Here is a 15,108-nt window from a genome sequence, read left to right on the forward strand (position 1 = left end):
TTTTTTTTTTTTTTTTTTGCCCTATAAAAAAAAAAAAATGAGACTGAGCTAAATAATTCCCAAACTTTTTCACCATGAATGTGACCAGATATGTGCTGGGAGCAAAACTCTGGGTTTTTTCTTGTCCCCAAGATCGCAATCAATAAATAGATCAATCAAGATCTAAATCAGGGTTGACTTTAGCTGTTTACACCATTGTTTCACATTGCGTCATCTGCAACGGTTGAATCAAGTAATGAAGCTGTTTGACACAATGTGGATCAGAAGGGACAGATTCCCTCATGCGTTGAGTACGAGTCACCTGACTTACAGGTCTTTCGAGATACGAGCCTTCATTTGGCCTGTTTTTTTTTTTGTTGTTGTTGTTCTTGTTTTTTTTTGTGGGGGTTTGGGTTTTTTTTTTTGTTGTTGTTGTTCTTGGTTTTTTTGTGGGGGTTTGGGGTTTTTTTTTGCTTTGCCTTGACTTGCAAGTTCAAACTTGTGATACAAACATTTTTCACATAGGACTCACAAAGTGTTGATCATGGCTAAATGACAGAATCACAATTATAACAGTACAACGTTACAAATGGCGTGGAATGGACGCGTTGCGTTGCGGTGTCACAAGTCAAGATTCTCAGTTGCCACCGTACTTTGTAACTTTCTACTTCGTAACTGAGAACATTTCTTTCTCAAATCATCTGAGCTGTTTCATGTTGAAGGCATAGATGTATTTACCGTACAAATATTTACTATAGTTAAATTAGCCCCACAATTGCTGTTTAAATGTTAAACAAACAGAAGAGAAGGTTTTAGATAATATTCCCACTATGTCTTCACAGTCGAGAGTATGGTGACACGACATTTTTAGCAGGACAATAATTCTTTTAAAGTCCCTGTAAATTGAAACTGAAAATGTCCTCTAAATTTCACACAATAAGTGATCTCCAATTTCATTTGTAAAGGTTCTTTAAAGCTTTACACTACAACCAGACACTTTAGGTACTTCTGCACAATCCGAATGAGAACTCCCAAACGAGAGTTGTATCAAAAAGTCCACATTTACAAAGTTAATAATGATCATGCATTGCATAATATTTTCCCATTGTGAGCAGACTCATAATCCAGATGGAAATAACAGAAGGCCACACGCTGAATAAAATATTCTCCCACACGATATATTGGAACCACGGACACTGAACACAATCTGTCGTGTGATACTGTTCGACCAACCGCCGAGTGAACATTTACAAAGAACTGAAATTGAATTCATGAAACTGTCCCCATTATTATGTGTGCAAGCAATGTCCTAAATCACCAAGACATTGACAACACCTTAACAAAGAAGTACCTTCTTGAAGGGGAAGGTGTGGAACACCAGTGGTACCTTGGACTTGTTCCCAGCCAATTGCAGGGCCTGCACTCATAATGTGTTGATATAACAAAACACTAGAAGAGGCTCTAAACTTTGTGACACAGATACAGTAGACCTCTCATCTAATTTTTCAGCATCTGTACATGACACACAAGCACACACTCTGAAACACAATCAAGAAAACATTTTGATATTTTTTGACCAATCGGCTTTCATCTTCATGATGTTGCCATTCTGCCGAGGGCCTTCAGAATCAATAGTGCTGGCCCATACAACTTAAACTATGTTTACAATGGGACTGTTAATTTTACCAATCATATTTGAGATTTGCCTTCCGGAGCTGGCACCCACCAAAAAAACGCTTACATTTTTCTGTCTTCTACCTTTTATCAACTGAATGGTTGTTTGACGAGCAAAACATGCATCTGCATACATGAGGACTTTAAATAATCAGTGTTGAGGGTAACGCATGACAAAAGTAACACGTTACAGTACTGTATAATGTTTAGGCGATGATGAAATAATAAAACGAGTTTCTCATGATATTTTTGTTAGATTATGACGGTTGCAAAGTCCAGTAATCCTTTACTATATTGTACCATAAGACAAAACTGAATGCAAATAAAATCAATAAAAAGACATGAAAAGAAAGCACTCCTTTCCAACATTGACCAAAGCGATTATTGACTGACTCAGTTACCAGAAGCAGAATTTCTTGCTAGTTGAAGGTAGTCAGACAACACAGTGAGCTAAATTTGTTCTTAAGAAGTACTCTTTTGCATGCAGTTTCGCCGTCATCAATCAGTAGTCATTGTTTGTATGTCACACCATCGACAGTCATGGTTTCATGGGGAATAAAGAGGCATTCAAAATACAAGCAGGAACAAACCTAAGTTAAAAACTGTGTCTAGAATTGTGAGGAATTAAGAGCTCTTGCACCTTTTAGATATAATTTGAACGACTGGTCCACCAATCGCAGAATGTATGATGGAGATTACTCTGATTGGCTGTTAGCTCGTAAAATGTAAATTAGCCCGCACTTCGCACAATACCCCATTAAATAAGAGCCTGATGTGCTCGTTTATTATTTCTGTTTGTTTGTTCATTCAGTCATTTAAATCGTTGTCTCCATGTAGGAAAGAAATTTAGAACTAACTGAACTTTGACTTGCGTTTTGTTAATTTCTCATGAAAAAGGAAAAAAATGTACTCACATCAGATCTCGCTTTCGAAATACATTTTTGCTTTTCTTCCTTTCCTTTCTCCGTTGCTTTTTCTCTTGTTAGACCAATTATCACATTGAGAAAGAACTCCCTTCTAACATTGACCAAAGAAATTATTGACCGACTCAGTTATCAGAAGCAGAATTTCTTGCTAGTTGAAGGTAGTCAGACAACATAGTGAGCTAAATTTGATCTTAAGAATTACTCTTTGGCGTGCAGTTTCGCCGGAATCAGTAGTCATTGTTTGTTTGTGACACCATCGACAGTCATGGTTTTATGGGGAATAAAGAGGCATTCAAAATACAAGCAGGAACAAACCTAAGTTAAAAACTGTGTCTAGAATTGTGAGGAATTAAGAGCTCTTGCATCTTTTAGATATGATTTGAAAGACTGGTCTACCAATCGCAGAATGTATGATGGAGATTACTCTGATTGGCTGTTAGCTCGTAAAATGCAAATCAGCCCGCGCTTCGGACAAACTCCCTCTCGCCCCATTAAAAAAAAGTCTGATGTGCTCGTTTATTCTTTCTGTTTGTTTGTTCATTAGGTCATTTGAATAGTTGTCTCCATGTAGTAAAGACATTTAGAACTACCTGAACTTTAACTTGTGTTTTGTTCATTTTTCATGAAATCGGAAAAAAATGTACTTGCATCAGATCTCGCTTTCGCAATACATTTTTGCTTTCTTTTTCTTTCTTTCTTTCCTTTCTTCGTTGCTTTTTCTCTTGTTAGACCAATTATCACATTACCAAATCGCATTTCAAGTATTTTTATTAAAAAAAAACATATTGTTATTGATACAAATATTTATAAAAGGCCATTCTATACAGTTAAAGGTCCTCATTGCAACTTACTGTAACTTGACCAGCTATGGTTGCAAATTTTGCATTTTCTAGTGAGCTAAATTTGATCTTAAGAATTACTCTTTGGCGTGCAGTTTCGCCGGAATCAGTAGTCATTGTTTGTTTGTGACACCATCGACAGTCATGGTTTTATGGGGAATAAAGAGGCATTCAAAATACAAGCAGGAACAAACCTAAGTTAAAAACTGTGTCTAGAATTGTGAGGAATTAAGAGCTCTTGCATCTTTTAGATATGATTTGAAAGACTGGTCTACCAATCGCAGAATGTATGATGGAGATTACTCTGATTGGCTGTTAGCTCGTAAAATGTAAATTAGCCCGCACTTCGCACAATACCCCATTAAATAAGAGCCTGATGTGCTCGTTTATTATTTCTGTTTGTTTGTTCATTCAGTCATTTAAATCGTTGTCTCCATGTAGGAAAGAAATTTAGAACTAACTGAACTTTGACTTGCGTTTTGTTAATTTCTCATGAAAAAGGAAAAAAATGTACTCACATCAGATCTCGCTTTCGAAATACATTTTTGCTTTTCTTCCTTTCCTTTCTCCGTTGCTTTTTCTCTTGTTAGACCAATTATCACATTACCAAATCGCATTTCAAGTATTTTTATTAAAAAAAAACATATTGTTATTGATACAAATATTTATAAAAGGCCATTCTATACAGTTAAAGGTCCTCATTGCAACTTACTGTAACTTGACCAGCTATGGTTGCAAATTTTGCATTTTCCGATGAAAAATTCAAAAGCATTATTAAACCAACTAATTTCCGACTAAAACAAAAACAACTTGAAAATAATAAGTAAATTATTAATCTGCGCAGACCGTAATATTTTCAGGAAACTTGTTTCTTTCAAATGCAAGTAACTAGTCATCTGAAATATGTCACATTTTTGAAGTCATTTCCCTAACACTGTTCATAATCAAGTCTTGTGAGTTTATTGAAATGTTTTGTGCCTTTGTCATGTTGTTGGTTAAAGATTGTTACTGAATTATTAAATTGCATTTTGTCTACGAGTGATGGTTTGTATAAATCCAACGTGATAGCAATGGCAATGAAAAGTGGATTAAGTCTGGTTAATTCCGACGATATGCACAGCCCAACATGAGGTTGGACGCCATTGATTTCTGTTGTTGTGTAAATGCCCTCCTCACCAGAAGCAGCTTTTCCTGCCTTGCAAGCACACCATTCATCGTATTTATTATAGCTAGATCTTGGCCGACCCCAACAGTGCCCCCAGCATGCGGCTGATGAGTTTAAATTTAAACACAGTGATGGGAAAAGTGTCTCGAAATACCCCTGCCCGCTTTTATTCTGGAGGTAGGCTATTAGAAAGGAAGATAACCTGTTTGGCAGCCGCGAGACGCAAATCAGCCCGCGCTTCGGACAAACTCCCTCTCGCCCCATTAAAAAAAAGTCTGATGTGCTCGTTTATTCTTTCTGTTTGTTTGTTCATTAGGTCATTTGAATAGTTGTCTCCATGTAGTAAAGACATTTAGAACTACCTGAACTTTAACTTGTGTTTTGTTCATTTTTCATGAAATCGGAAAAAAATGTACTTGCATCAGATCTCGCTTTCGCAATACATTTTTGCTTTCTTTTTCTTTCTTTCTTTCCTTTCTTCGTTGCTTTTTCTCTTGTTAGACCAATTATCACATTACCAAATAGCATTTCAAGTATTGAAAAAAAAACATTATTCTTGATGCAACTATTAATAAAAGGCAATTCTATACAGTTAACTTCCTGGGACCTGGCGTCCACATGTGTGGACATGACGTTTTGGGTTGTCAAGACTACAATGTTAAATTTTGGACTACAAGGGCCTGGCGTCCACTTACGAGGGCATTACATCATGTAAAAAGATAATAGTTTTTTTTTACACTCATCAGGTCCCAATTAGCCTAAATATCAAAGAGAAAATAAAAATAAAATAAAAATGCATGCCTTGCAAGAGTTCAGGTCTTAGGAGGTTAAAGGTCCTCATTGCAACTGAACTTGACCAGCTATGGTTGCAAATTTTGCATTTTCCGATGAAAATGTCAAAAGCATTATTAAACCAACTAATTGCGATTAAAACAAAAAGAAACAATAATAAGTAAATTATTAATCTGCACAGACCGTAATATTTTCAGGAAACTTGTTTCTTTCAAATGCAAGTAACTACTCATCTGAAATATGTCACATTTTTGAAGTCATTTCCCTAACACTGTTCATAATCAAGTCTTGTGAGTTTATTGAAATGTTTTGTGCCTTTGTCATGTTGTTGGTTAAAGATTGTTACTGAATTATTAAATTGCATTTTGTCTACGAGTGATGGTTTGTATAAATCCAACGTGATAGCAATGGCAATGAAAAGTGGATTAAGTCTGGTAAATTCCGACGATATGCACAGCCCAACATGAGGTTGGACGCCACTAACTGAACTTTGACTTGCGTTTTGTTAATTTCTCATGAAAAAGGAAAAAAATGTACTCACATCAGATCTCGCTTTCGAAATACATTTTTGCTTTTCTTCCTTTCCTTTCTCCGTTGCTTTTTCTCTTGTTAGACCAATTATCACATTACCAAATCGCATTTCAAGTATTTTTATTAAAAAAAAACATATTGTTATTGATACAAATATTTATAAAAGGCCATTCTATACAGTTAAAGGTCCTCATTGCAACTTACTGTAACTTGACCAGCTATGGTTGCAAATTTTGCATTTTCCGATGAAAAATTCAAAAGCATTATTAAACCAACTAATTTCCGACTAAAACAAAAACAACTTGAAAATAATAAGTAAATTATTAATCTGCGCAGACCGTAATATTTTCAGGAAACTTGTTTCTTTCAAATGCAAGTAACTACTCATCTGAAATATGTCACATTTTTGAAGTCATTTCCCTAACACTGTTCATAATCAAGTCTTGTGAGTTTATTGAAATGTTTTGTGCCTTTGTCATGTTGTTGGTTAAAGATTGTTACTGAATTATTAAATTGCATTTTGTCTACGAGTGATGGTTTGTATAAATCCAACGTGATAGCAATGGCAATGAAAAGTGGATTAAGTCTGGTAAATTCCGACGATATGCACAGCCCAACATGAGGTTGGACGCCATTGATTTCTGTTGTTGTGTAAATGCCCTCCTCACCAGAAGCAGCTTTTCCTGCCTTGCAAGCACACCATTCATCGTATTTATTATAGCTAGATCTTGGCCGACCCCATCAGTGCCCCCAGCATGCGGCTGATGAGTTTAAATTTAAACACAGTGATGGGAAAAGTGTCTCGAAATACCCCTGCCCGCTTTTATTCTGGAGGTAGGCTATTAGAAAGGAAGATAACCTGTTTGGCAGCCGCGAGACTGTGGCAATCTCAACCCCCAATAGAAAACCGGATCAAAAACCTGAGCTTTGATACGCCAACTGCTACATTTACATGTGTGGAAGTGCTTGTGTTGTTTTTACTAAATCGCATGGCAATGTTGTTCTGCTCCCTTTTGTGCAGACTGCAGATAACATAACAATCAGATTTTGGTTTGTTTGTTTTTTTGCAACCCGATGCCAAGATCTGAGTGATAGCATTTCAAGTATTGAAAAAAAAACATTATTCTTGATGCAACTATTAATAAAAGGCAATTCTATACAGTTAACTTCCTGGGACCTGGCGTCCACATGTGTGGACATGACGTTTTGGGTTGTCAAGACTACAATGTTAAATTTTGGACTACAAGGGCCTGGCGTCCACTTACGAGGGCATTACATCATGTAAAAAGATAATAGTTTTTTTTTACACTCATCAGGTCCCAATTAGCCTAAATATCAAAGAGAAAATAAAAATAAAATAAAAATGCATGCCTTGCAAGAGTTCAGGTCTTAGGAGGTTAAAGGTCCTCATTGCAACTGAACTTGACCAGCTATGGTTGCAAATTTTGCATTTTCCGATGAAAATGTCAAAAGCATTATTAAACCAACTAATTGCGATTAAAACAAAAAGAAACAATAATAAGTAAATTATTAATCTGCACAGACCGTAATATTTTCAGGAAACTTGTTTCTTTCAAATGCAAGTAACTACTCATCTGAAATATGTCACATTTTTGAAGTCATTTCCCTAACACTGTTCATAATCAAGTCTTGTGAGTTTATTGAAATGTTTTGTGCCTTTGTCATGTTGTTGGTTAAAGATTGTTACTGAATTATTAAATTGCATTTTGTCTACGAGTGATGGTTTGTATAAATCCAACGTGATAGCAATGGCAATGAAAAGTGGATTAAGTCTGGTAAATTCCGACGATATGCACAGCCCAACATGAGGTTGGACGCCATTGATTTCTGTTGTTGTGTAAATGCCCTCCTCACCAGAAGCAGCTTTTCCTGCCTTGCAAGCACACCATTCATCGTATTTATTATAGCTAGATCTTGGCCGACCCCAACAGTGCCCCCAGCATGCGGCTGATGAGTTTAAATTTAAACACAGTGATGGGAAAAGTGTCTCGAAATACCCCTGCCCGCTTTTATTCTGGAGGTAGGCTATTAGAAAGGAAGATAACCTGTTTGGCAGCCGCGAGACGAGGGCGAGACTGTGGCAATCTCAACCCCCAATAGAAAACCGGATCAAAAACCTGAGCTTTGATACGCCAACTGCTACATTTACATGTGTGGAAGTGCTTGTGTTGTTTTTACTAAATCGCATGGCAATGTTGTTCTGCTCCCTTTTGTGCAGACTGCAGATAACATAACAATCAGATTTTGGTTTGTTTGTTTTTTTGCAACCCGATGCCAAGATCTGAGTGATGCAACAATTCGATATTGATGGAAGCCTTTCCTCGCCCATCTCAAAAGCCCGGAAATGATGTTATCTTCAATGCTGAGTCAACACTTACGGTTTGAGAGTGATGCCTTATCATTCCTGCCGTTGATCAAGCAGGATGATGGATAAATTTGCAACTTTATCTTCTTTTGTAGGTGTAACTGTCAAATGTCTCGATCCTTTTAGAATTTGTACCAAAATGTAGCGATCGGTTAGTGTGTCTGTTAAAACCCAAGGACAACACAAAAAAAAGGGATGTTTTTGTCCAGACTTAAAGCAACCACCCGAAAGCCGAGCTTTAAAAGGCCCATAAACTTCACTTGTAGAGCACAAAACCAGAAGCATCTGCTATCTTGTATCTGTTTTACGCTCACACTGAAAGAGCACTCTTCTCACGTCAATGACTGAAATGGAAAATGAGCACGTGAGCACCTTTGAATATCCCCCTTAGAAGAATGTGCGATGAAACAAAAGGCCAGAAAGAGCATACACACATACTTAAGCAACAGTAGCATTTGTCCTGCATTCCGCTTCCTCTGCTTTATCTCAAGCCAATGTAAACACATTGCCTATGCTGCCTGTTGGCTTCCTGTTCTGTACTCGATGATTTAATGGCTGAGCTCATGGCGATGCAGTGAAACATCCTCTGCAGCCCACAGTTCAACACTCAATGAGAAATTGCAAATGAAACTACATGTGCGAGCTAACAATGAAAACAAATTAAGCACACCTCTTTTTTTTCTTTCTTCCTCAGTTCAATGATCATCACGTAGCGTATCTTGCACTCTCATGGTCACTGGGTCCCAGCGTATTAATCCTGCTATTTGTCCAAAGATATGTGTTCAGTGCATTACATTTTTGCTTATTTGCAAGAGCCCACTCTCGCTTCCATTTCTGCTCACCATGCATACCACCACCCGTACTTTTTGTTTTAGCAGTTTTGTTCACCTCGTCGTTCTCAAAATCTGCACTACTTTCGGTCACCCTTCTTTTCGACTTTGTGCCTCAAACAACTGCAACGTTGTGCCTCTAAAAATAGAACTAACCTTGTTTATTAAGTACAGCAAAGCATAACAGAATGCTGCATTTCATTCTCTTGGTGAAGTTACATTATGCTGATATAGTGTCATTATTAGTCCACAGGCATGAACAAAGTCAGTCTGGTTCCAATATCATTTTCCTTCAATATTTGCCCTTTTGTTCAATTCACTTTTTAGCTACTAATCACTTTGTGATTGGGTTCGCCAAGTCCAGTCTCTTCATAAGTAGGAGGGCTCGCACTTCCTCTTTGTAAGTGCAGAAGAACCAAATCCTAAGATGATGTCGGACATGTCACCCTATGTGGCAAGACGAACAAAAATTCTGATATGTCAAACTTTCGTCATTGTATTCGTTGAGTAAGTCACACTGCACGGGCCACGATGCGTCAAGACAACTCAAAATGGGCTGCGAGACACCATTTTGAATGATTTTTTTTTTTCAACAGTGATGAAAGTTGTCCGTCTTGCCTCAACTTGTCTCCTCAAGTCCATACTCCGCTAGCCAAACATAATTACTGTGTCACACTCAACTCGTCTCAGCACGCACGGCTTCTTGTGGTTGCTGGCTCTCCTCCCACTCTGCGCACCTGAAATGTATACATGGTCTTGGCAGCGGCCCGTCGCCTTAATCGTGGGCGGTCCCAAACAGGATGATCTTGCTGAAGAGCTGTCGAAAGAATTTCCTGAGAAACAATGGTGACACAAAGTTGCTCTGCGTTCTGGCTTGAAACCCCAGCAGACGCATCCAAAAAAGCAAGTCACCGTATTGATTCCTTTCCCCAATTTGTCTATCAATATTGCCCAGCTGGCTCTCAAGAGCCCGAGTGCACCCTTGGCCGGAGCACACAAATGCTCGTATCAGTTTGTGAGGGGAGGGTGGTGATAAGAGTTTGCTTACTGCCAGCTGCCAACATTTGGGTCAAGGACCAGCGTGTCACGTTTGCACAGCAAAATTAGCAGCCAGTCAGCGGCATGAAAGAACATTCCAGCACAGTGATGTGAGATGGCGTGATGCACTGAGAATGCTCCCTTCTGAATTGTGTGCTTTTGGTCGTTTCTATGAATACCTTCCCACCCAGAAACCTCTCAGATGCTGAAAATTTACCTCCCAGCATGTGAACAGTGCGCCGTTTGTCCTGCAACTTAACACAGAGAGCATTTACCTTGAAAGAAACTTGACAGGACCGCGCCCTCGACAGTTTCTGTTGAGCCTTTCAGGCCTGAGGGAAGCGTGTTTTCTTTCCTCAGACTGCCCTCTGGTGGCGCCTCAGGTGTATTTTTGTATTTGCTCAATATTCAGAGAAGCACCCATGTTTAGTTAGCACAGGGTAAACACTTTTAGTTAGGATCTTCTAGCCATAATGTCAGTTCATTTAATAAAATAATAGTTAAATCTATATATTATACTGATTATATTCCCCTCCCCCCAGCGGAAATTCTCAATACCGTATCATTTATGGACAAGATTTCGATTTCAATAATAAAACCTGAATCAACATGAAGTCTAGAGGAGCACAAATCACCAGTGCGAACCATGTCAAAAACACTGCGAGTCCTCTTTGTCAGAAGTGTGACATCCAGTGTTGCCTTGACGATGATGATATCATTATTGACGGACTTCAAGTCCGAGAAAACAGATACGAGTTTATTTTATGCTCCTAACTCAAAATCATAGCTCAAATAATTTTATACGACGGAAAAGAATGGAAACCCCATTCATCCGTTCTAGCCTTCCTCCCCAAAAACATTTTTGTAATGTGTATTTCATTGAGGACAAATAGCACTCCATAATATTATACTTAATGAAAATATGCTGTAAATACATAATTAAATAAGCCTTTCAAATAATTAAACAGCTATGGTCACACTGCACTGATCTGATTGAATGGCCGTTGTGCTGTTCTATCTGGTGTGCCAGTCTTGGAGACTTGGCACCAGAGTCTCCATTCCTCTTAACTCCTCAAAATTGAAAGTAAGGTTACACTGCTCTCTGCTGTCATCAATGAGTACTCCAGGCTTTGACTCGCTTGTCTTGCAGGTGTTTCGATGCCCTGATGGTGTACTTCCAAGCTGGCAGGAAGGAAGAGCCTTACGTGACAATCACCAGGAAGATTTACTTGAAGAGGGGCCAGGGCACACGCACCGAGTGCGAAGTCAGCCGCTCGGAGCGCATCCTGGCCACACACAGGAACGCCTTCAAACGCACCACCGTTATCCAGGCTTTCCTGGGCTCCACGCCGCAGCTCACGCTCCAGCTGTACGCCACCATCCAGGAGAAGTACATCCTCCCCATCCGATGTAAGACTGACCACAAGTTAGCAAGACTGGGCTTTTGGCTGCAATTTCAGGCTAAACCTCAACAAATTTGACAGTGACCCACCAGGTGGCGCTAACGGCCAGAAACCTCGCAAATACCCATTTTGAAATGCATATTAGGCCGGCATGGTGGAAACTGGTTAGCACATCCTTTCCAGGATTCAAATCCGGACTCTGGCATTCCTGTGTGGAGTTTGCATGTTCTCCTCGTGCCTGCGTGGGTTTTCTCTGGGTACTCCGGTTTCCTCCCACATTCCAAAAACATGCATGGCAGGCTGATAGAACATTCTAAATTGTCTCTAGGTGTAATTGTGAGCGTGGATTGTTGTTGGTCTCTGCGTGCCCTGCGATTGGCCGGCAACCAGTTCAGGGTGTCCCCCGCCTACTGCCCAAACACGGCTAGGATACCCTAAAGCACCCCACATGACCCTTCTGAGGATAAGCAGATCGGAAAATGGATGGATGAGCATTATATGGGAAACCCCGCATGGGGGATAGGGACCGCACCCACCTCAGGAGAATGTGCAAACTCCACACAGGGAGGCCGGAGGTGGAATTGAAGCCACGACCTCTGCACTGTGAGGTTGACGCACCAACCACTGGAGCACTGGGCCACCCACATATAATGTAGTTTTTTAAATTCATTTTAGATCAAAAAATATTTTGCTCCAAAATGCTCAAACTCCGCGCTAAATATCATTTACAAGTCTGGTTTGCAGACAATGTGTGTTGTGCTATTGTTGTCTATGACGACATTATCACAACTTCCTGGTGGTTGATTTATTACTCCGCGTGGAAAAAGAGAGGCGTCAAACAGGGATGTGCAGTCAGGGGAGGCAGAGCCTCTCCTGTCTGCACGTGAAGAGTGGAAAAAAACAATGATTAGATTAAATTGTTTTCCATTCAAATTTTCTGGTCCATGCTTAACATTGATTTTTTTTTTTCCAACCCAGTCATATGAGTTCTTATGAAAACAGCGAAATTAGCATATTTCCTGTTCAAATACACGGACCAGAAGGGAAAGAGAGGCGCTGCGCCTCAAGCAGCTCTGCACACATTAATTGATGCTCTTTCTCTTTATGTCGCTAATATACTTGTACATGTGGTATCACACAAAAATTAAGTAAAGGCAGCTCTTTTATTTTGGCGTTATATATTTAAATCCCGCTTCAGACGAGTCCGTGCCTCACCAGTCTTGAACCTCACCACACGTCATTGGCGTCTAGGTGCGGCGCTTATTTTTATTTTCTTTTTAATTGGATGACACACCCGGCTACTAACTAATGCACGTCAGAACGGAGGCATCTTTTTGACAAAGTGTGGTAACATTACTGTTGAGCTAGGATGAAAATATTCTGATTATCGGACTAGGCTGCATGGTGGATAGTGGACATGTCTGCCTCGGAGTTTTGAGGTGCAGGGTTCAAATCTCTATTGTGCGGAATTTGTGCCGCTTTCTTAAAAACGTCATGGTTAGGTCCATTCAAAACTCGAAATCATTCCTAGACCACATAAACCGTGGCCAATTTGGACAGGCTGAATGTGAATTTGGGCACCACATGCGGTCGAGTTGCGCCGGAAGTGGCGTCATGCAGCCGAAAATGCAGCCTTTGCAGGACCCAGCCTGTATGAGGAAATTGGTGACTGTTTTCACTCAACAGCCAGTACTTGCCAGAAATTCCTGCAGGTCCATCATCCTCTTTGGATCCTCTCTGACTATTTTCCAATGCACTCATCCACACATTCAATGTAGTACTGTGCGCTTAACACAATTGATCATGTTGCGTACTTTTTGCAGTGACTCTGATGATCATCACCAAGATCTCCATCATATACGGGGCCCTGGTGTGCAGCGTCCTGGCCATCCAGATCCGCTACGACGACTACAAGGTGCGCTTCCGCCCGTCCGCCTACCTGTGCATGATCCTGTGGCGGGGCCTGGAAATCACCACGCGCATCACCGCCCTGGTACTCATGAGCACGGCGCTCACCCATTGGGTGATCCTAGTGGGCATGGCCAACCTGATCTTCTTCTTCTTCCTGCCCTGGGCTGAGTTCTGGGCCAAGAAGGGCTCGCTGGCCAAGGACGTGGAGAAGAACTTCTCCAAGCTGGGGACGGTGGTAGTCTTGTGCTTGTTCACACTGCTCTACGCATGCATCAACGTCTTCTGCTGGTCGGCCGTGCAGCTGGACCTCAGCCACGGCGAGCTCATCGACCGCAAGCAGCGCTGGGACCGACTGGCCATTTACTACAGCGCCCGCTTTGTGGAGAACCTGCTCCTCATCACATTGTGGTACTTCTTCAAATCGGACTTCTACGAGTATGTGTGCGCGCCGCTGCTCGCAATCCAGCTGCTCATCTGCTACAGCCTGGCCGTGCTCTTCATGCTACTCTTCTATGAGTTCTTCCACCCGTGCCGCAGCCTCTTCCGGCAAAATGTCCACGACTGCCTGCGTCGCATCTGCTGCTGCAGAGGAACAGGCCAGGACCAGAGGCATACGAGGAAGATGGCCCCGTCCTACTCCACTGCCGCCACCATGGTGCTGATGCCCGATGAGCCCCAAGAGCCACTTGACCCGCAGAACCTCAACAGTGACACGGATCAGCAGGAGACAGCCATACTGGACGACATCACGCAATATGCCTGAGATCGCAATAGTAGGAACACCCGCATCATCTGGCAGCAGTGATTTCCAACCAATGTTCCGGCTAAATCAGTGAGCCGTGTTGTGACCACTTTATCAGCTTTGCCGCAACAAAAGATCCCATTTCACTTAAATTCTCTGAAAATTATTTTTTATGACAAATGTTGTCTTTGTTAATCTATCTGTGCCAGTGACGTTTAGTGACAGGTGGAACAATTCCATAATCTTCCATACAGTGGTGCCCTGATGTTTAATTTATTCTGTGACCACACTCGTAACTCAAAATTTTCCTACTGAAATGAATGGAAATACCATTAGTTATAGCCCCCCCCCCCCCCAAAAAAAAATGGAGTAATCTGTTTTTTAAACTTGAAAGACATAAGATAGCATGAAACCGCCTTTGCCACCCTTGGTAACACTTGAATGGTCATTGTGCAGTTGCCCGGCTTGGCCACCTGGGGGCAGTATAAAAGACAGATATACCATACATGGATGTCTGTGCAATGTAGATCCCTCATGTGCCTGCGGAGGATAAAGCATATATGACTGGGAAGTGTTATATTGAATCTCTAAATGTGTACCATTTGTGTACAAATATGAATTTTTGGTCTTATGTGTTTGCCATTATCTGTTAGCATGAGCATGTAGCTACCGTACCCAAGGTTAAGCAACGTATTTGTTTTCAACACATGATGTGTAATTCTCCTAGTAAACTTCAACTAGGCGAGGCATGAAACAGTTTGCAATCTGTTTTTGAAAAATTACGGACTATTTGCTGCTTATTGTCTTGCGAGCTGAGTCGCCTGCCAAATATCAAGTTTGCGCTCGCAGGTCAAAACAAAAATTGTCCCAATGACGCCTCGTATCTCAAAAA

The 15,108-nt window shown here is 40.7% G+C and overlaps 1 protein-coding gene across 2 annotated transcripts in view; it reads left to right on the forward strand.

Annotated features, from left to right (window-relative positions):
• Positions 1-14,569, forward strand: part of xkrx (XK related X-linked) — a 16,822-nt gene extending 2,253 nt beyond the window's left edge. Inside the window, exons 2-4 of one of the 2 annotated variants that reach the window (XM_019884054.1) lie at positions 11,311-11,570; positions 13,387-14,254; positions 14,303-14,569. In XM_019884054.1, the coding sequence (XP_019739613.1) occupies positions 11,311-11,570; positions 13,387-14,237 (1,111 nt within the window). In that variant the 3' untranslated portion in view covers positions 14,238-14,254; positions 14,303-14,569. Of the gene's footprint in view, positions 1-11,310; positions 11,571-13,386 lie in introns of both variants that reach the window. The other variant, XM_019884053.1, reaches the window with a different exon arrangement.
• The last annotated feature ends 539 nt before the right edge of the window (positions 14,570-15,108 follow it).

Source organism: Hippocampus comes, unplaced genomic scaffold (genome assembly GCF_001891065.2).
Source record: "Hippocampus comes isolate QL1 unplaced genomic scaffold, H_comes_QL1_v1.1 scaffold156, whole genome shotgun sequence".
Taxonomy (NCBI): domain Eukaryota; kingdom Metazoa; phylum Chordata; class Actinopteri; order Syngnathiformes; family Syngnathidae; genus Hippocampus; species Hippocampus comes.